At 48.2% G+C, this 20,043-nt stretch overlaps 2 protein-coding genes across 2 annotated transcripts in view; both read left to right on the plus strand.

The window, feature by feature from the left end:
• Positions 1-20,043, plus strand: part of CD247 (CD247 molecule) — a 76,649-nt gene that overhangs the window by 12,319 nt on the left and 44,287 nt on the right. The window lies entirely within an intron of this gene.
• Positions 7,482-7,727, plus strand: LOC132515860 (V-type proton ATPase subunit e 1-like). Its single transcript, XM_060142214.1, has one exon. The coding sequence runs from the start codon at positions 7,482-7,484 to the stop codon at positions 7,725-7,727; it is 246 nt and encodes an 81-aa protein (XP_059998197.1).

Here is a 20,043-nt window from a genome sequence, read left to right on the forward strand (position 1 = left end):
GGAAGAAATGGTGGTCCAAGAGATCAATAAATCAGCCAAATGTCATGTAGCAGAGTCAGCTCTTGAACCCAGGACTTTTGATTCTCGCTCCAGCTATCGTTCCTCTGGGCCGCCAGGCTGCCCTGTTGTAAAGGAATGGTGTTTCCTGAGCTGGGCACTTGGGTCTCAGGTGTGTGGAACGCGGCCTCACATTGGAATGGCAACTGCAAGAGGGCTGCGGCTGGCTGGACCATGTTAGTTCATCCTAGCCATGAGGCCCTGACGGTGGCAGACTGGCCACTTCCATGAGCAGGGGGACAGCCTTCAACTATTTCAGGAGGTGCAAAAAAGCACTGGGTCATCCCTACCATGAGGAAACCCCGGATAGGGACAGTTGATGCTGCAGGGGAGCCTCATTTGATCAAGTTCCCATTGTTTTTAAGTTTTTTGCCCGTTAATGCCACAGGCCCTGACCTGCCCACCTACAAGACAACAGGCTGTCTGAGGGCCTTGGTTCACAGGACTACTCTCCTGCAGCCTCTGGGAGAAAATAAAGTCAGCACTCCTCCCAGAATCCTGTCAGGAGCAAGGCAGACAGTGGACAGGCCAAAAGAAAGCTAAACACACACACACACACACACACACACACACACACACACACACACACACACACACACACACACACACACACACACACACACACAGCCAGAGTGCCTTTTATTGGTATAAAATAAAAGTTAAATGAATGAACAAGTGACCCAAATTCCGTATATTATTAGTACATATAGGTTCAGAAAATGCCTTATGTATGTAAATTATGCCTCAACAAAACTGCTTTTTATAAAAGAAAATATCAGCCACATACAAGGGGACCTTCCCCTGCTAGATGAGGCCCTTGGAAAGTTTTGTGGAAGAGAATATTATAACAATGCTTAAAATATACTTAGGAGAGTGTTATTGAATCATTTAGTAGTGCAAGCGTTCATTTTCTAATTTAGCTATTTTCATGAGTGTGAATTTTCACTTATTGGATTATCATAGCATAGACAGACACGTTTAATTTTCTTAAGGAGGGATGTGCCCAGATTTTCCTGACAGTTGTTCACCAATGGACCACCTCCCTGGGGTGAGCAGGATTGACCCCTTGGATTTGGAAGAATTTCCTTTTAAGAGCTTTCTGTGATGCGGCTCTACCTGGGTGTCTCACCTCTCTGCCTGGCACCCCATTCATGATTAAGAGAGACAGATAAATTACCTCTTTGGGGCTTCTGTGGTGGCAGAGTGGTTGAGAGTCCACCTGCTGATGCAGGGCACACAGGTTCGTGCCCCGGTCTGGGAGGATCCCACATGCCGCGGAGCGGCTGGGCCCGTGAGCCATGGCCGCTGAGCCTGCGCGTCCGGAGCCTGTGCTCCGCAACAGGAGAGGCCACAACAGTGAGAGGCCCGTGTACCGCAAAAAAAAAAAAAAAGAAAAATTACCTCTTTGTGCAGATAAATCAATGGCATCTTAAACATCTCTGCTGTGACTGCCCCGGGGCCATGGTGACCACAAGGACAGTGACCCACTGATCCAATGCCCGGGCAGCCAAACTCACCTCTATTCATGACAGGGCATCTGTTAGGTTAATCTAGCTGGAGAGAGAAGACTAAAACCAGTGAGAGAAAAATCAGGTAATCTTTCTATGAGTGAAGAGGGCATTTTTTTTTTTTTTTTTTTTTTTTGCAGTACGCGGGCCTCTCCTGTTGCAGAGCACATGCTCTGGACGCGCAGGCTCAGCAGCCATGGCTCACGGGCTGGCCGCTCTGCAGCATGTGGGATCCTCCCGGACCGGGTCACGAACCCGTGTCCCCTGCATCGGCAGGCGGACTATCAACCACTGTGCCACCAGGGAAGCCCAAGAGGGTATGTTTTAACGATACATTTCCTTGTCAGAAATATTATCAGAGGTAGAAATAAAATGCAGAACATAGCCGTGCCTTAATTCATCCTAAATGTATTTTCTGAGGAAGCACTATTACACGTCGGTGCTGCACCGTGATAAATCCCAGTTGCTGTGCTTGGAGACCTCACGGTTTCGAGGGCTGATAGATGGATCCGAATAGTCTGGTAAAGTGATATGAGCTGCAGTAACAGTTAACACTTGTTGAGAGGAGCTTGTTTTCTGTGTTGTTTACATGCATTAGGTCAGCTAATTCTGTGGGACTTTTATTGGTGTCCTCATTATGCAGGTGGGGAGCTGAGGCCCAGGGGTGCAAAGCTAGCAGAGCTGGACTTTGGCCCCAGTCAACCTGGCCCCCACTGTGAAACACATTGCCTCTGGGTGCGGGATAAGAACCTACGTTTGTCATAAACTTGGAGGGAGGAGTTGAGGTTTGTTTGCCACAAAAAGTTGGAAAAGGGCAGATCTGGTGTTAGGAACAGGATGTCCTACCTCAGGAAATCAGGAAACACTAGCTAGGGTTCTTAGTAGTCCCCTGCCCATCCCTGGAAACTCATTCCCCACCCTCAGGATGGTTCTGGGATGAGAGCCTGAGGGCACCTTCCACTCATGGCCCTTGGGACTGAGACACGTAGCCCACCCCCACCCCAGGCCCAGTACTGACTTGCCTCCCTGGGACCAGCTGCTCACATGAACCAACCTTCCTCACCTAAAGGAGCTGACTCCTAAAGGCCTTGTTCACTGAAGTTTATAACAAAGGGATTGTTTCCCAAACTGTGTTCTGCAAGATAGGAATGCTGTACCACAGAAAGAGGGGACAGGAGTATTGGAAACGCTAGTCTGGGCGAACTTAAGGAAGGTTTTGTTTGTTGTTGTTTCACTGCAGGACTTGTCAGAACCTTCTCTCTGCAAATGTGCCTTACACATACATCCCCAGGAGGAAGAGAGGGAGATACGGCATGCAGTGCTGTGCTAATTGATTGGACCCCATTTGGCATTTATTTTTTCAGGGAACCCCTATTAAATGGCCTACAGAATACAGATCGAGACAAGCTCAATGGAGGACTATATTGAGTGGTTCAAAATGTGAGGGCTATCAGAAAGCTAGGCTGGAGGAGTAAAGGGATGCACCTTGGGGTCAAAGGATTTGAGTGGGTAGGACTTAATGCAAAGCAGAGGAGAGGAAGACACCCCAGGAAAGGGAAGTATCTATCAAAGGCATGACAGCAGCATGAGTGCAAATGCCCAGGTAAGGGCTTAGAAGCTCCGTCCCTTTTGAGCAGCTCTCGTGCCCTACTCACACCTCCATGGCAATCAGGGCAGGCAAATGATCGGGGGGACATTTGGGGGCACTGATTGGCAGGATTGTTCCAATGAAAAGAGGGGCCAATGATACTTTACTCTTCTTACATAACCTATGTATTAAATTCTGCAACAGAAACTGCCAACAGAACAGGAAAGTTTAGCACGTCCTTTGTAGTGGGTGGTGCCTGTTCATACCGCATTGGCCTCCCCCTCAGCACCTGGCCTGCCTTCCAGCTGTTGCCATCTGCACCTCTTGGCCCGAGGCCCAGCTCTGGCCCTGGAGTCTGCTCCACCCTGTGTACCTACAGGCTGCCAGTGCAGGAGAATTAATGCCCTGCTGGAGCAGCCCTCAGCCAGTGACTGAATTCTGACCCAAAAGGCTTTGCCGTCACGTGTGGTAACTCTGCACTCCCTGTTCCATGTTGTGTCCTCGAATTTGCCAGCATGATGAAGCCCTGTTGTTAACCGGGGTAACTAGCCAATAAGGCTTCCTTTATTGAGTTCCTTCCTGTTCCTGCCAGACTCCCGCACATATTTGCAATATCCATTTCCTAGGGCTGCTGTAACCAAGTACCACAAACTGGTTGGCTTAAAAAGCAGATATTGATTCTCTCACAGTTCTGGAGGGTAGAAGTCCAAAATCGGTGTGTTAAGCGGGGTTGGTTCCTTCTGAGAGAGACTCTGTTCCATGCCTCTCCCCTAGCTTCTGGCTGTTTCCTGGCAATTTTTGGCACTCCTTGGCTTGTAGATTCATCACCCTGATCTCTCTCTCCATCTCCACACGACCCAGTCTGTCTTTGTGTCCAAACATCCCCTTTTTATAAGGACACAGTCCTATAGGATTAGAGCCCACTCCAGTGACCTCATCTTAACTCGAGCATCTGCCAACACGTTATTTCCAAATAAGATCACATTCACAGGTACGGGGTAGGGGGAGGGGGGTTAGGACTTGAACAGTCTTTTGCAGGGGACAGTTCAGTCCATAACACCTACCAATGCTTCCTTGGAACATCTCCCAAATAAAGTGTCTGTATTCCAATCTCTGTCTCAGGGTCTGCTTCTGGAAGAACCCAAACTAAGACACCCTTTTGAAAACGGTACCTCAGGGGTATAGAGAGATTGTGAAACTTCCCAAGCACCATGTAACAAGTCCCTTGCTGTAATTATGATTTGAGTCATCATTTTAATTTCTTACCTAAATACAAGAAGATACTTCTCAACCTCTCCTAAGACTATCTGGAAGAGTTGTTTCTGTGATGGCTCGATTTATTTGTTTTGAACACTGATTGTCATTCTCCATGATGTGGCTCAATGAGGAAGGGAAAGAGACATGTTAAATGCACCGAGGTCTTTGCCATTAGGTATCTCTAAGGGAAAGACACTTCTAGCTCAAGGCATAGGTGTTCGTTTCCAGCCTGGTTGACTGTCAAGCTCCTGCTGAAGTGACTGGTGTAGATGCAGGCTGTGGGGTTGCTGAGCCAACTTGGTCCCCTCCCTCCCTCCGGAAGATGGAATAAACATGTCAGAGAGGAGGGTGCTTCCCATCTCAGGAGCACCGGGGTTGCCCTTTAGAAAAACATTGCCAGCACATTCTGCAATCTCGAAATGAATCTGAATGGTAATTCAAGAGGCAGGGCTTTTGAGACAGTTCTTCTACCTGCTCCAGACCCTCCTTTCCCAAGCTCCATCTCGACTCCACATAGCAGTGGTCTGGATGGCAGAGGGACCCTGACAGGAGGAAGGGCTAGGGTGGCAGCTGTGGCTGGCACCTCCTGCCTTCTCTGTGGTCTCCTTGGCTGGTGAAGGAAGAACAGATGAATTTGTGTTTCCAGGTAACAGCTGCCGGGGGCCCCAGCTGTGAGGCAGGGTGGTTCCAGTTCAGTTCTGAGTCAAGAAATGCTTCAAACATGTTCTTCTTGGCAAGAGTCACAAGGAATTGGCCATTTCTCTGTAGCTTTCTGCAGTCCATGAGCATTTGAGAAACTGGATGAGGGCCCTGACTGCAAGGAAAGGCCTTGTGAGTGTGTTTTAGTTAAGAATGAATTTTGACTCTAGCGAGACATGCTTGTTTACAAACACAGGTATGTAGACCAGGACTAGGGATGACCTTGATTTTCTCTGCTGTTGCAAGAAGATTGTGTGTGTGTTGTGTGTGTGTGTGTGTGTGTGTGAGAGAGAGAGAGAGAGAGAGAGAGGGAATTAGGAGGTAGGAAAGGGACAAGAAAATGTATTAAAAGGATATTCAGGGCTTCCCTGGTGGCACAGTGGTTGATAGTCCGCCTGCCGATGCAGGGGACACGGGTTCGTGCCCCAGTCCGGGAAGATCCCACATGCCACGGAGCGGCTGGGCCCGTGAGCCATGGCCACTGAGCCTGCGCGTCCGGAGCCTGTGCTCCACAACGGGAGAGGCCACAACAGTGAGAGGCCCGCATACCGCAAAAAAAAAAAAAAAAGGATATTCATGGCAAAGAAAGTAATTTCTAGGATTCCTTTTCTCTTCTTGCTAGCAACCAGCACCTCAGGGATCTCTGGGCTGTGGGTGTGGGCGGTTGTGAGAGGAGAGTGTTGACTAGAAGCAGCACAGCTTTTATTTCTACTGCTGGAAAATGGCCCCCTCCTTTGTGAGAGACGGCCACTCAGTGAGGTTCACATAGTCAGCAAGGAGTCCTTCTTGCTCAGCTGATTTAGGAGAAAGGGACCACATCCTGAAGCAGAACAGTCTTCATTTATTTCAGATTCTTTCCCTTGTTGCCAACTTTCCATTTACCTTCAACTTCCATCTCTAACGATGTTTATCGCGTGCCTGCCTGCACCCGGTGTTTCCACATAGGGTCCCACCACACAGTCCATTCAGTCTTATGACAACCCCATGAGGTACTCGGCAGCAGTGCTCCATTTTATGGGTGAGAAAACCAAAGCTCTAAGAGACTAGTCTCAGGACTGTCATTAGTGAGTGGTGCCGCCTAGGTTTCATGCCTGCCGTTCCCAGGGTCCTCACTGCGCTGAGCTCCACCATGAATACGACTGCAGGAAGAGGTACCATCGGAGGAGGGGGCTATGGTGTGGGATGCTGAGACCAGGTCTGAATCTCTCTCTGGGCGATTAGGGCGCTCCTGACCACATGTCTCCCCATAGGCTTTAAGACAGACCTGCCTCAGGCTCTCTCCCTGGGGCACAGGGACAGCCACCAAGCCACCTGCAGCCTGTACCTCCTGCCAGCACCATTTGCAGTTGCTCAGGGCCCACCCACTGACGTGTGGTAATGGGGTTGGATGCAATTGATCCAGCAGGGGCTGGGAAAAAAAAAAAAAAAGGCGTGGCGATGTTCCAAAAAACTTTGTTTACAAGCAGGCAGCTGCCCAGATTTGGGTCGTAGGCCGTATTTGCCACCCCTGGTTAAGAACAATGGGATCAGAAGTCAGATGCTTGGGTCCAAATCTACCTCCACTACTTTGTATGCCTGATTTTCCAGCTCTGCGTCTGAAAGGAGGCCCTGTCAGTAAGTGTCTGCCCATCTCGCCTGATCCCAGCCCATAGTACCAGGGAGACACCTGAGGTGCCCTCCTTAGGCAGCTGCCCAGCTGGAGTGTGTGGTTGGCTCCAGAGAGCAGATAGCACAGGTGTGAGCTTAAAACAAAAAATGGCCTACATTTGCTGGGGGAGTATCTTCAAGGTCGATAGCTCTCTCACTAAAGTGAAATGGAAACCCCAATGTGGTTCGGCTGGCCTGAGTGATAAATGCACTTGTTATTATTCTCTGATTCGCTCTGTTCATGGAGAGTTTAGTCACGGGAGTTTCTGTTCTCAGGAACTCACAGCACATCACAACACACAGCTTAATTGTCCTCATAATAATTCTGCTCTGTATAACAAGCCTTTACAGGCAAGGGGTGGGGGGCAGTTATGAGAAATCATGTGTGTTAGAATTGCTACCCGTGCTTCGAGATCATCAGATAAAAGTTAATTAATAACACACGTACGTGTACAGGCCACCTCTCTAATCTTAAATTCAGGTTATAATAAAAGGATGGCCTATTCTATTTTCAGCCTTCTTTAACCCTTGAAATTGTGTTGATTTTGAAAGTAAAAATCCAGCATCCTGTTAAGTTAAGGAAAGACAAAAACAGATGAGAATTATAGAGCAGTAAGAGTCTGGCTCAAAGTGGTAAGAATTATTGTAGGACAAGAAAGCATTGGGACTTCCGGTGGGACCAAAGTGAGGCGGCGGGGCAGGGGCTGGCACCTCTCGCAGCAACCATGGCATATACCGGCCGCACCGTGCCTCTCATTGTGACGAGTGTGTTCTGGGGCTTCGTTGGCTTCCTGGTGCCCTGGTTCATCCCTAAGGGCCCCAACCGGGGAGTTATCATCACCATGTTGATGACCTGTTCAGTTTGCTGCTGTCTCTTTTGGCTGATTGCAATTCTGGCCCGACTCAACCCTCTCTTTGGACCACAGTTGAAAAATGAAACCATATGGTACATCAAGCATCACTGGCCTTGAGGAAGAAGACCTGCTCTCCGGTACTCAGTCATTGAGATCACAAAGAAAACTCCTCTAGATGCAAAATCACCTCCATACCCAGACCACCGTCCTTGAGTCATCCACTTTCACCGTCAGCTGCCTTAAACGTTCACACAACATTTGAATATTTATTCTACAAAGCAGTACTTTTTCCTGTCACCTGTTTTACACTTTGATGAATGATGTGCCTATTGAATCTAAACTGTGCTGCCTCTATAAAATGTTTATGTAATCTTCCGAGATAGAAAGTGCTATTCTTCTGAGAGATAACATTACTCTCTCCTTGGGAACTGTGGATCTGAAGATGGCTCCTGCCTGCTTACCACATGTGAATCAGCGACGTGTTTAAAAACTGTTACATGACAATAAGACTCCAGTGGGGCAGTCAGTAGGAGAACATGTCCAGAGGGAAAATCTGTCCCACCAGAACTATACCAAAGTATATTTTCATGTTGAATTTCTTATTTCTGCCCTCTTTCGGAATAAATTATTTTTCTGCTTTCTATGGAGAAAAGAAAAAAAGAAAAGAAAGCATTGGGTGATGTCAAGATCTCATCATCGGGAAAATGGGAAGCTACATCATAAACATTGTCTGCCTAATCTTCCTAAGCCTTCTCATTGTAAAGGATGTATTGTCTTCTCAGAAGCAGTAATCTCCTTTGGGACATGAGTAAAATAAGTTGAATTCAGTTTCCCTTTCATGATATAATGCGTATTTCTCCAGTGCAGCATAAGAAATAGAATATCACCCAGGAGAAACGTACATAGGCAGTGATAATGTGGAAAAATCTAATAAAGAAAACCCACATGCCCCATGGAGGAGAAGCCCTCTGTGTGTGTGATCGTCATCTTGTGAGTGCTTCGATCACACTTTATAGTTTTGCTAAGTGCTTTATTGTAAATTACTTCAATGAAAAATTCACATCCCTTTGAAATGTGTAGGTTAGCCCCCTTTTATTGGTGGGGGCTCTCTTTAAGCTAAAGCTTAAAAAAGATAAGTGATTTGCTCAAGATTAGTTATATTTGTAGAACTGGAAATTGAATTTCATTCTTCTGGGTCCAAATCCAAGTTCTTCTCCCAGAAAGTTAACATGTGGACAGGTTGTAGGTATATCTGTGGCCTGGAGCAGTGGCATGCAGTGGGGTGAGCAACCTTATAGAAAAGAATACACTCAAAACTAAAATTTGCATATGAGCTTCCATTATTACACATACTTTCATTTTCTATTTATTTTCCTCTTAGAGGTCAAAATTTCCATTCCTGATTTTAACCCAAAGAAGGGCTAAGTAAATTCCATGGGCCACTCTTGAAGAAGGCAAACTGGAAAAAATATACAATGCCAAATGACTAGCCTAACAGGGTGTGGACACCTTGGTCACCACTCATTCTTGTACAGTTTAACCCTAGTGACAATTTTGCAGGAACAAAATAGCTACTGTTTTTGATATTTGGTCTCCAGGTGTGTCAAATACCTTTTGATTGAGTGCTCAGAGCAGGGCTTTTCAACCTCTGCACTATGGCATATAGGGCTGGATAATTCTTTGCTGTGGGAGGCAGTCCTGTGCATTGTAGCACATTTAGCCGCATCCCTGCCCTCCGCCCACTAGATGCCCATGGCACCTCCAAGTTGTGATAACCCCAAAGGTCTGCAGATGCTGCCAAAATCCTAGGGGGCAAAATCTGCCCCCGGTTGAGAATCGGTGGATTAAAGTCCTCATTTTTGTGGGTTAATCACTCATTGATGGGTTAGGCCCTGATGGACCATCTAGTCTGACTTCATTTTGGTCATTAAGTTGACCAGCACAGGAGGCTAGCAATAGATCCATTGCTAATCACTTTCTCCAACAGGACTGTCCTGTGAGAATGGCTTTTTGACAGCTCTTCCCAAGGGCAACAGCTATAAATCATGGAAAGCAGCCACTTGACATTGGGTATCCACAGTTGGCAAGTGCCTCCTTCTGTCTTCCATTTGCATTTCCATCCAGACTGTGGGACTGAGGGAGGTCAGTTTCAGCAGGAAGTGGAAAGTGCATAGATTTAGGAGGCAACCAGACCTAAATCGAAATTCTGGCTTTATCACTACCTAGCTAGGCGACCCTGGGCAAGTGACTAAACCTCTCTGAAACTGTCTGCTCCTTTATAAAATCAAAATAACTCTACCTACCTTAAAGAATTTGGGAATTAAAGGGCTCAGATGGAGCTAGGCACATAGTAGCACTGTAATAAATATTTTCTATTACTATACATTAAAAAGGAATGAATGCCTGAACAGATACAGTTAGAAATGTCAAATGGAGTGTCTGCCAGTGGCCAGGTCTGTCTGAGCTAATCTCAAGTGTTTTCTGATGATCTCTGAAGCATGTGCCCGTCTCGAGCTCCCTCAAGGCCCTCTCCACCTGTTCCCTCTCCAATGTCCCGTTCCTCTGACTCTTGAGGGACCTGAGTGTTCCAGAACAAAGAGTCAGAAAGGTGTGGATTCATGTAGAAATATGTCAAAGCATTGTTGGTTTTAGCAGCTGATCTGTTCTGGGGTGTGAAAAACAACCAAAGTCACTAAGCCACAGAGGGATTGAAATGTGAACAGATGGGCAGATGGGAAGGCAGCTCTTCACCTGAGCAGCGCGGAAGTTGCTGCCCTGGCCGGGGCTGGAGGAGAGGCTGGAGGACAGGAAGGGTGGCAGAGAGCTGCCATGGCCAGGATCCCAAGGCCAAGCTGCTAGCACCCATCACACATCTGCAGCAGGGTCTATACTAGGCACCAAGGAGAAAGGGCCAGACCTTCAATAGGATATTTGGTCAGGACAGCCCTGGGTAAAACGACAAAGGAGACTTTTTTAGTACCATCTCTCTTCCCCTCTGCATCATGGAATTTATGCTTGGTAAAGAAGCTAGGAGATCTCCTTTGTCCTAATCCCTTTAGTTCACTGGCCCCAAGAAAGGAGGTGGCAGAATCATGAAGCTGGGGGTTGAGCCAGAAAGATGCTGGAGGTGGAATTCAGGTCATGGATGGGGTTCGGTGCCCCTTCTATAGGGAGTTCTAGGTTTGTTCCGATTGACAGTTTGTGGTTCTAGATCTTCGGCCCAGGATGGACTGCCAGCCCAGTGTTCCTTCTGCTCTGCCAGGCTCCTTCCCCCATCTCTGTGTCTTATTTTAACTCTAAATTCTAGGATAATAGGTATCCAAGGAGATCAGTACTGTTTCCAGATCAAATACCAACAATATTTACAATCTTTGTGTCCTTATTTACTTGATGCTGCCCCTAAAAGTAGTAATTCACCACCAAGAAACGTTCTCCTGTCCTAGAATACTAAAGAAAATGAGAAATAAGCAAAAGATGACTTGGAAGTCAGCAATTCTACTGCATCCTATTTAAAATTGGGTGGATTTTAATACCTGCTTTTAGAACCTACAACACACACACTTTTATTTATTTTATTTTTGGCTGCGTTGGGTCTTCGTTGCTGCACACGGGCTTTCTCTAGTTGTGGTGAGCATGGGCTACTCTTTGTTGCGGTGCACATTGCAGTGGCTTCTCTTGTTGCGGCACACGGGCTCAGTAGTTGTGGCTCGTGGGCTCTAGAACGCAGGCTCAGTAGTTGTGGTGCACGGGCTTTGCTCCCTGGTATGTGGGATCTTCCCGGACCAGGGATCGAACCCGTGTCCCCTGCATTGGCAGGCGGATTCTTAACCACCAGGCCAACAGAGAAGCCCAACACGCACACTTTAAAACACAACATTTTTCATATTTTAATGAGTATGAGGTCAAAGCATACTTATTGTGGAAAACTTAGTAAACATAGAAAAGAACAAAGAGAAAACAAAAATCATTTTAAAAAATTTTGCTACCGAGACTCATTAGTATGTTGGTGACTATCCTTCGAGGTTTGAATATGTGCATTTAGTTTTGTAACTTTTTTTCACTGAACAATAAATCATAGCCATCTTTCCTTCTTGTTAAGTATTTCTCTATATCAATTTTAGTGCCCATAGAGTGCCATAATTTATGCCACCACTGCCTATTGTTGGACATTTAAATGGCTTCACATTTTGATGCATTATGAACAGTGCTGCTGTGGGCGTTCCTGTGCATATATCTATACCCACATTTGGGGTTAGTTCCTTGGAACAAATTCCCGGCAGTAGACTTGCTAGGTCTCCCCTCCCCTCAGTGTCCCTGCTTCTCGGAGCCTGCCTCTGGTGCATTCATGGACCTAAACTTTGCATCACCCACCTTCCTCGTGAAGCTTCCTAAACTCCTGGCCTATCTCCATCTGTTGGAGATCTCACGTGTGACAGGATACACATCACACTCCTCCTGGCCTGCTCTCCAAAGGGCAGAACGGATGGCCGTTTGTAACCATGGTGGTCAAGACCAAGAAGGGTTTCTCTTCCTCTCCTTATCAGTCAGACTTCTCCTCCATTCCCCACTGACACCGTTATCATCAGACATACTTCGTTAGGAAAAGGAAGGGAAGGCGGAAGATGTGGAAGAGGAATGAGAGAATGGAAGAGAATTTGCAAAAAAATACAGCAACAGAGTGACGAGTCTTGGCTTTGAAGGCAGACCATCAGCATTCGAATGCTTCTCTGCCATATTCTAACTGTGTGACCTTGGACATTTAACTTAACTTCTCAAAGCCTCAGCACCTCTATCCGTAAAATGGGTGCAATTACACCTATCTCATATGGCTGTTGTGAGGATCCAAAGACGTAACCCGTGTTAGCCCTTAACCCAGGGGCGACACTGAGAAAGAGCTCAACTAAGCAACATCTGTCTCTCTCTTTTTTTTTTTGCAGCTTTTTTGTTTTTTATTGAAATATACTTGATTTACAATGCTGTGCCAATCTCTGCTGTACAGCAAAGGGACTCAGTGTTACACACATAGACATTCTTTTTTAAATACTCTTTTCCATGATGGTTTATCCCAGGAGATTGGATGTTGTTCCCTGTGCTAGACAGTAGGACTTTGTTGCTTATCTATTCTAAATGTAATACGTAGTTTGTATCTACCAACCCCCAATTCCCAGTGCATCCCTCTCCCTCCCCCCTCCGCCTTGGCAACCACAAGTCTGATCTCTGTGTCATAACAGCTGTCTCTTGATGCTTACTCTATGAAGCAGAAAGGGGAAAGCTGGAGAAGGAAAGGGGAAGCTGGAAAGAAAAGAGAAGAAAAATTAAGAAAACGGAGGGAGGGGAGGCAGGAAAGGTTTGAGGGTGGCAGTGGAATCATTTTCACCTGCCCAGAAGTGGAATATGTATGGAATCCAAAAAGTACCCAAACCCTTCCCCCCACCTGCCATTCCCCATCGCCTTCCTCTCTGCCCCCAGTAGACCCCATGGCATCCGGGGAACGAAGCCTTCTGTAACTGTGGGACCTGCTCCTCCAAGCTGACACCATGCTGGGTGTCCCTGGGCAAGACCACTAGCTCAGCCTCCTTCCCTCACACCCACCCGCAGCGGGGTCCCTTTGAGATGGATTTGAGTGGTTTCTCACATCCCACTTAGGGCAAAATGAACTGTCAGTTCAAAAAGAGGTTTTGGGGGGATGTGGTGTCCCCCACCTGGGGCTAACCCTGGCCAGGGAGGTTGTCGATGACTTGAAGCTGAAGACGACAGCCTACGTGAAGGGAGAGGAAAATTCCCCTCCCTGCTTAGTAAGAGGCTTCACAGAGCTCACCAGCCTGTTGTTTTCTTGGTGTTTCTTTTTCTGTTTTTTTTTTTTCTTCATACACATCAGCTTCTAAATTTTACAAGCTGTTGCCTACCTTTATCTCTGAAAGCAGTGGAACATGCTGGACTCGGGAAAGTAAGTGACAGTGAACCGGAGAATAATGGATGGGGTGATAGAGGCAAGGTCTCCTGCTTTCCTCAGCGCTTTGAGGGTTAAGCCTTTCTGTGGACAAGCAGCCTACCCACGATGACTCCTAACCTGCTCACCTCTTCTTTCTCTCCTTCCCCCTCACAGATGTGGAATGTGACAGTCTTAACGCTTAAGACAATTTTAACAGTATGTGTTTCTAAATTCCACACCCCCCTGCCATTTTTATTGTGGTAAAATACTCATAAAATTTACCCCTTAACCATTTTAAGTAGACACTTAGTGGTATTGAGTATATTTGTATCATTGTGTAGCTACCACCATCCATCCATCCACAGAAGTCTTTTCATCTTGCAAAACTGAAACTATACCCATTAAACAATAACCCTCCCTGCTCCCCTCCCCCCACCTCCAGGCCACCACCATTCTACTCTGTGTCTCTATGAATTTGACTGCTCTAGGTACCTCCTATAAGTGGGATCATACCATATTGCTCCTAGTGTATCTGGCATATTTTACTTAGAATTATGTCCTCGAGAGTCACCCATGTTGTAACACGTGTCAGAATTTCCTTCCTTTTAGAGACTGAGTACTGCTCCGTTGTATGTATATATCATATTTTGTTTATCCATTCATCTGTTGGTAAATAATTGGGTTGCTTCCACTTTTTGGCTAGTGTGAATAATGCTGTTATGATCATGGGTGTACAAATATCTCTTCTAGACTCTGCTTTCAGTTCTTTTGGGCACATACCCAGAAGTGGAATCGCTGGATCGTGTGGTAGTTCTGTTTTTAATTTTCTGAGGAACCACCAAACTGTTTTCCACAGTGGCTGCACCATTTTACATTCCCACCAATAATGCACAAGTGTTCCAATTTCTCTACATCCTCATCAATACCTGTTATTTTTTATTTTTTGATAATAGCCATTTTATTTTATTTATTTATTTTTTGGCTGTGCCACGCAGCCTGTGGGATCTTAGTTCCCCAACCAGGGATCGAACCCACATCCCCTGCAGTGGAAGCACCGAGTCTTAACCACTGGACCGCCAGGGAAGCCCGATAATAGCCATTTTAATAGATGTGAGGTGGTCTAAATTTTTTTAAAAGGAAGAGAAGCCAAAGCTAGGATTTCAGAATTTATAAATATAGAATAAAATATACTATTTAAAAATGACAAGTTAATTTAACAAATTAATGAGTTTAACACATAAAAATATAATAACTGCTTATATAAGTTCCTTCTGAGATGTCAAAGGAGAAAAGAGAGAAGGAGAGGAGAAAACAGAAAGAATGGGAGAAGAAAAATTAAGTAAATTGGGGCAAGATGAGGAGAAAAGGTGAAAGGGCTTTGAGGGTAGCATCTAGAATAATCTTTTTGGCATTGTGAGGCCATTGGCCCTCCAGATGCGCCCCAGCCCTCCCGCCTGTATGTACGTATTTTTCTGAGGGACATGGATTGCTTTCTGCAGTGGTTCTCTGTGTTGGGAGGGACACAAAGATGAGCAAGCTACTGTTCCTTACTTGGGCCAGAAGGTCAGAAAAAGGGGGTGGAGACGGGGAGCATCTGGCGGCTACACCGGCTCTGCGTCCCAGGCGGAGAGGCCGGCTTCCTCGCTGGGTTGCCTGTGCCAATACCCCAGCGCGGGCACAGATCAGAGGCAGGGCTGGGTGGCATTCAATCTTGTGTTTCATGCACTTTTAAAGCCGCTTTTGAAGGAACGAATGCATCATGGTTCTTTCGTTTCAGGGAAAGCTCCTGTGAGAGAGCAGGAGGTGGGGAAAACTCAGAGCTGGGAGGGGCCGCCCTGGGCTTTGGTCCAACAAAGCCGCCGCTGCCCAGCAGCTGGGCTCTTGCCCTTTGAAAACCGATCGGCCAGGAGCCCCTCGGCCTCTTTCCCTCGGGCCAGTCACATCACATTTTACAGATCCTCAGGAAAGGAGACCCAAGTCCCTGTCCTCTGGGTTTGTGTCCTGGCATCCCCGACGTATCAGTTTTCTGGGCAAACACAGGCTCTAGGTGAACAGCAGCATTTTGCTTCTCTGGTCCCTGAATGGGGTCACGCTTCCATGGAATTCCACGACCAAACCAGATGAATAGAAAGAAAATGAGCAGAGCCGACTAAGTAGACAGGGCATTGCTGGTGTCTCAATGGGGGTGTCACCTATTCACAAAGCAGGCAGGAAATCTTTAATTAACCCTGTTTCCAGACACAAAAGCCCGTGATAACATTTTATCCTATTTGAATACGTATCTTCAAAGAAGGCGATGTGGGAGCCCTTTTATTTTTGCTATTGGACTGCTAATTTAACACCATGTATATTTTAAACTGTCATACAAGAACACAAAACCTGTACCTATAAACACGGAGGATGGGGGAAAATCCTTCTTGGAACTCTCCCTTCTCTCTTCCATTTTTATTCCACAGTGGCACATTCCTCTTGAGAAAATCCTGCCCTGGATTTTTATTAGTCTTTTGTAGGCAGTCAAGTATTAAAACCTCACAAATCCATTATGTGCTTCTCAGCCCTGCTTTTCAAGCTTCCTCTCCACGAGGTGTGGACTAATGAAATGGAGGGGGAAGCAGCTGCTTTCTCCCTCTTAGAAGAGGCTGAGCCCAAAGACAGACCATCCTTCAGAGACCCTCAGGGCAGGCTTCCTCCCCGTACTCACCATATTCTTACTGCCCCAAGTTTTAATTTAGAACTATCTGAATTACCAGAATATGCTCCCATATGTGGCATAAAAATATGCCTGCACATATAGAAAGGGATATATTGGTTTTGCTCCATCAGAGAGGGTCTTTTTCTATTTTGTAAAAAAAGTCTCAAGATTACCATTATGTCATCTTAGCAATGAAATTGTTTAAAAATTTTTGTTAGTACATGTGCTAATAATATCTAATATTATTCTAATATCTAAAAATAGAGCCGTATTCTGATTTCCACTTTACAAGGCACTCTCATAGTATTATCTCATCAGCGCCTCATCACAAACCCTTTGAGACAGGGGTTGTCATTCCCACTTGACAGATGGGGAAACTGAGGTTCTGGGTGGCTGACTGAGTTCCTTAAGGGAACACAGCTAGAAAGCAATATTGTGGGACAAGGACCTGCATCTTCCAATGCCCGGTGCAGTGCCCGTTCCCTTTGGCCCTGCTGCCTTGTCACAAAAAACACTTGATAAAGCATTGCTGGAAGGATGGTGGGTCCGGCTCTGTGAGATTAGTGACCCCTTTGGTCAGAACGGCCAAGTGTGGTTATCAGTTTGAGCCCGGACAAAGGCACCAGGCTGAGGCTGCCGGTGGGTCCTGGAAGCTTCCTGTGCCCCCTCACAGTGGGCGCCCAGGAGCACCCACCTGAAGGAGGGGTGTTGATTACCTAGGGCTGGCCTCCGCAGAGGTGCCTCTTTCTAACTCATGCAAAAGTGTACAAACAGCTGGCCGTGGCCCGGCGTTAGTGGTCAGAGCTCTTTCACAAGGTGGGAGGGGACTTTCCTGTGCTGACCCTCTCAGTAGGCGGCAGGTCCCACAAGCCAGAGAGAAAGGATGTGGTAGCAGAGACTGGCCTCTGCAGCGTGGGAAACAGATCTGCATGCCATCGGAGGGGTGCCTGCCAGAGTGTACGCTCTGCCCTGAGCTCACGTCGGGCTCTGGATGGGGGCCTGGGCCTGAGGAGATCAGGGCTCTGGTCCCAGTTCTGCCACAGATCCCTTTCTGTTTTATTTCTGTATTTCCGTTGACACAGTATGTTCACAGAAGCAATCTCTGTCGAGTCCCACCACAACCCTGTGGAGTTGGCCCGTGACACTCAGAGAGGTTCAGTGACTTGCCCATGGTCCACAGCACTTTGGCCCCCAAGGCCAGGGCACTTGCCACCTCCCTTCGTTGTGTCTCAAGAGCTGCAGTGATTCAGGCAGGTCCTATGTCCCTTCTGAATTGGATTTCTCATATGAAAAATGAGGGAGTCGAGGCCAGAACCAAACCAGTTTCTTGATCTTGCTGTGATCAAAACATGTTTTTCTTTCCACTGACTTTTCCATGTTGCTCATTTCTGTGGCGGACGATGCCTCTTCTCTCGTTATCTCTTGGGAGCAGCAGAGCTGAGGCTACCTGCCTCTCGGAGCATGGCGGTGTGTCCTTGAAGGGGTCCGAGGGGCAATGTGGACAGGGAGACAAGGGGAAGGAGGCTCTGGAATGTGGTGGACCACAAATCCTGCCTCTCCCCCATGACAGCCCTCCTGTCATTTTCTTTTTCTTTTTTTTTTTTTTTTTGCGGTACGCGGGCCTCTCACTGTTGTGGCCTCTCCCGTTGCGGAGCACAGGCTCTGGACGCGCAGGCTCAGCGGCCATGGCTCACGGGCCCAGCCGCTCCGCGGCACGTGGGATCTTCCCGGACCGGGGCATGAACCCGTGTCCCCTGCGTCGGCAGGCGGACTCTCAACCACTGCACCACCAGGGAAGCCCTGTCATTTTCTTTTTGGTTAATGTCCTGGTTGTTCAACCTTCTTGTCTTCTTTCCCCCATACCCACCCTATGGCCATACTGGTCTCCTCTGGGGCTCAGCCAGAGGGAAGCAGAGAGCAAGATTCATATCGTTCTTGGTGGGAAATCATTAAATCCCACCCAGAGTGTCTGTGGGGCTTTGGGGCTGGAAGCAGGCCAGAAAGGAGGGTTTCCTGAGCTCCACTCCTCGTGTTCTAGACCCCTGCCCAGGTTTTAACCCGCAAGGAAGCCATGCCAGGTGGGAATCCTCCCCACAGGAGCCTGGCACCCCGTGTGCCAGCCAGCCCTGCAGGAGGAATAGGACATGGGCCCTGACTGCGGGGAGCTCGCAGGAGAGGCAGATGTATGAACATCATTTTCTTGAGTCTCCAGCAATCCAAGGCCAGGACTGAGTTTCTGCAAGTGCAGCTGCTGAACTGTAAATCATTCTACTAGCTGTAGGGCTTCCACCCCGTCATGTCCAGTGAGGAGAGGCAGGCGGGGAGGGACAGGCCCACTCACACCACCCCTGACCCCACTCTGCCGTGGCCCGGGCCGTCGGAAGATCTGCTCAGGCAGGGACGTCTTCCTTGCAACACTCAGACCCTCGCTTGCCTCTGTTTTCCTGAAGTAGCAACGGTGGGAGTTAAATGTAGGACGTGCTTTCAGGAGGCTCTGGCCAGAGGGCTCCAGGTGGCACCTCATCCTCCGGGACCTCCACCCTGGCCTCTGGGGTCCCTGAGGGGGAGGGACAAGAAGGGGGGCTGCTGAGAGCCAGGGGCCCTGGCTGTCCCTGAGACTGAGGTGGAAGCTTAAGGGGCCCCCATGCCCACAGGCAGCATGGGGAAGGGGGAAAACAGAGGGAGGAGACGGGGCAGGGTGGGCAGGTGGTATCTGAGTGATGACTGAGGGTAAAGGAATCAGACTCCCGAAGAGCACGCTGCTGTCAGAGAAACAGGAAGAAAATAAAAGCGGGTCACTGGCCGCTGTACCAGAGCACAAGGAATGAAGACGGGAGAGCTGTGCTTGCAGCCTGCACACTGACCAGCGTGGTCCCCACCTCCCATCCCACTTCTCCACACAGCCCCGACCCGCCCGCCCCTCAGGCAGAGCTGGGACTGAGGTCCTTTGCCCCCAGTCCCGTACACTGGGTGGCGGCAGGGCAGGGCAGAGGGACACTTGCTGTGGGCAGGCCGGACAGCTGCTGTTTAGGAAACCCCCTGTTGCGGCCAATCCAGTGGGCGAAGGATTTCTCATGTCCCTCGGGAAGTGGCTGAGGTGACTCTGGGCTGGAGGAGGGAAGGGGACCGACACCTCTTCTCGGACTCAGTTCATGCCCCGAATTCAGAGCCGAGGAGCACTGCTGGAAAGTGCTGTGCAAATGTAAAATACTTTCAGTGTCATGCTCATCGTCATGACTGGGCACGTCGTGCGCCAACCCTCCAGCTGGCCTCCAGAAGCAGGCGCTCCGCGGCGGGTGACGTGGGCCTTGCCGCCTCACAGAACAGCACCTCTGCCTACCGTCTGTGTGACTTGGGGCAAATAACTTAACCTTCGTGATCCTTGCCTCCTCTCCGTAAGATGGGGAGAATATGACCCATCCCCCTGGTAGGGTTCTGAGGATTAAATACACTTTTATAACCAGTGCTGGGAACATAGGAGATAGTAATAGATACCAGCTCCCTTGTGGGGGAAAAACTAGCATGAATGTTTTAAAGGGCACGAGGACATCCGAGGTTGGTGGGAAAGCAGAGTAGGAAGGAGAGGGTGGCTATTCTTAGGGTCTAGGTGACAAAGCCCCAAGAGGGGCTCGGTCTCCTCCACTGGGCGTTGTAATTGATAAGTTAAAGGTATTCGAATGTTGGCTAGCTGCTCGATGGGTACAGCTGTGGGGAGTATTAGATCAGATTGGGCAGCTCAGAAAGGGCCCAAACCAGGGCTCACCCCAGGCCTCTCCCTCCCCCCATTTTAGCTACTCATCCACCTTGAG

The sequence above is a fragment of the Lagenorhynchus albirostris genome, chromosome 2 (genome assembly GCF_949774975.1).
Source record: "Lagenorhynchus albirostris chromosome 2, mLagAlb1.1, whole genome shotgun sequence".
Lineage (NCBI taxonomy): Eukaryota > Metazoa > Chordata > Mammalia > Artiodactyla > Delphinidae > Lagenorhynchus > Lagenorhynchus albirostris.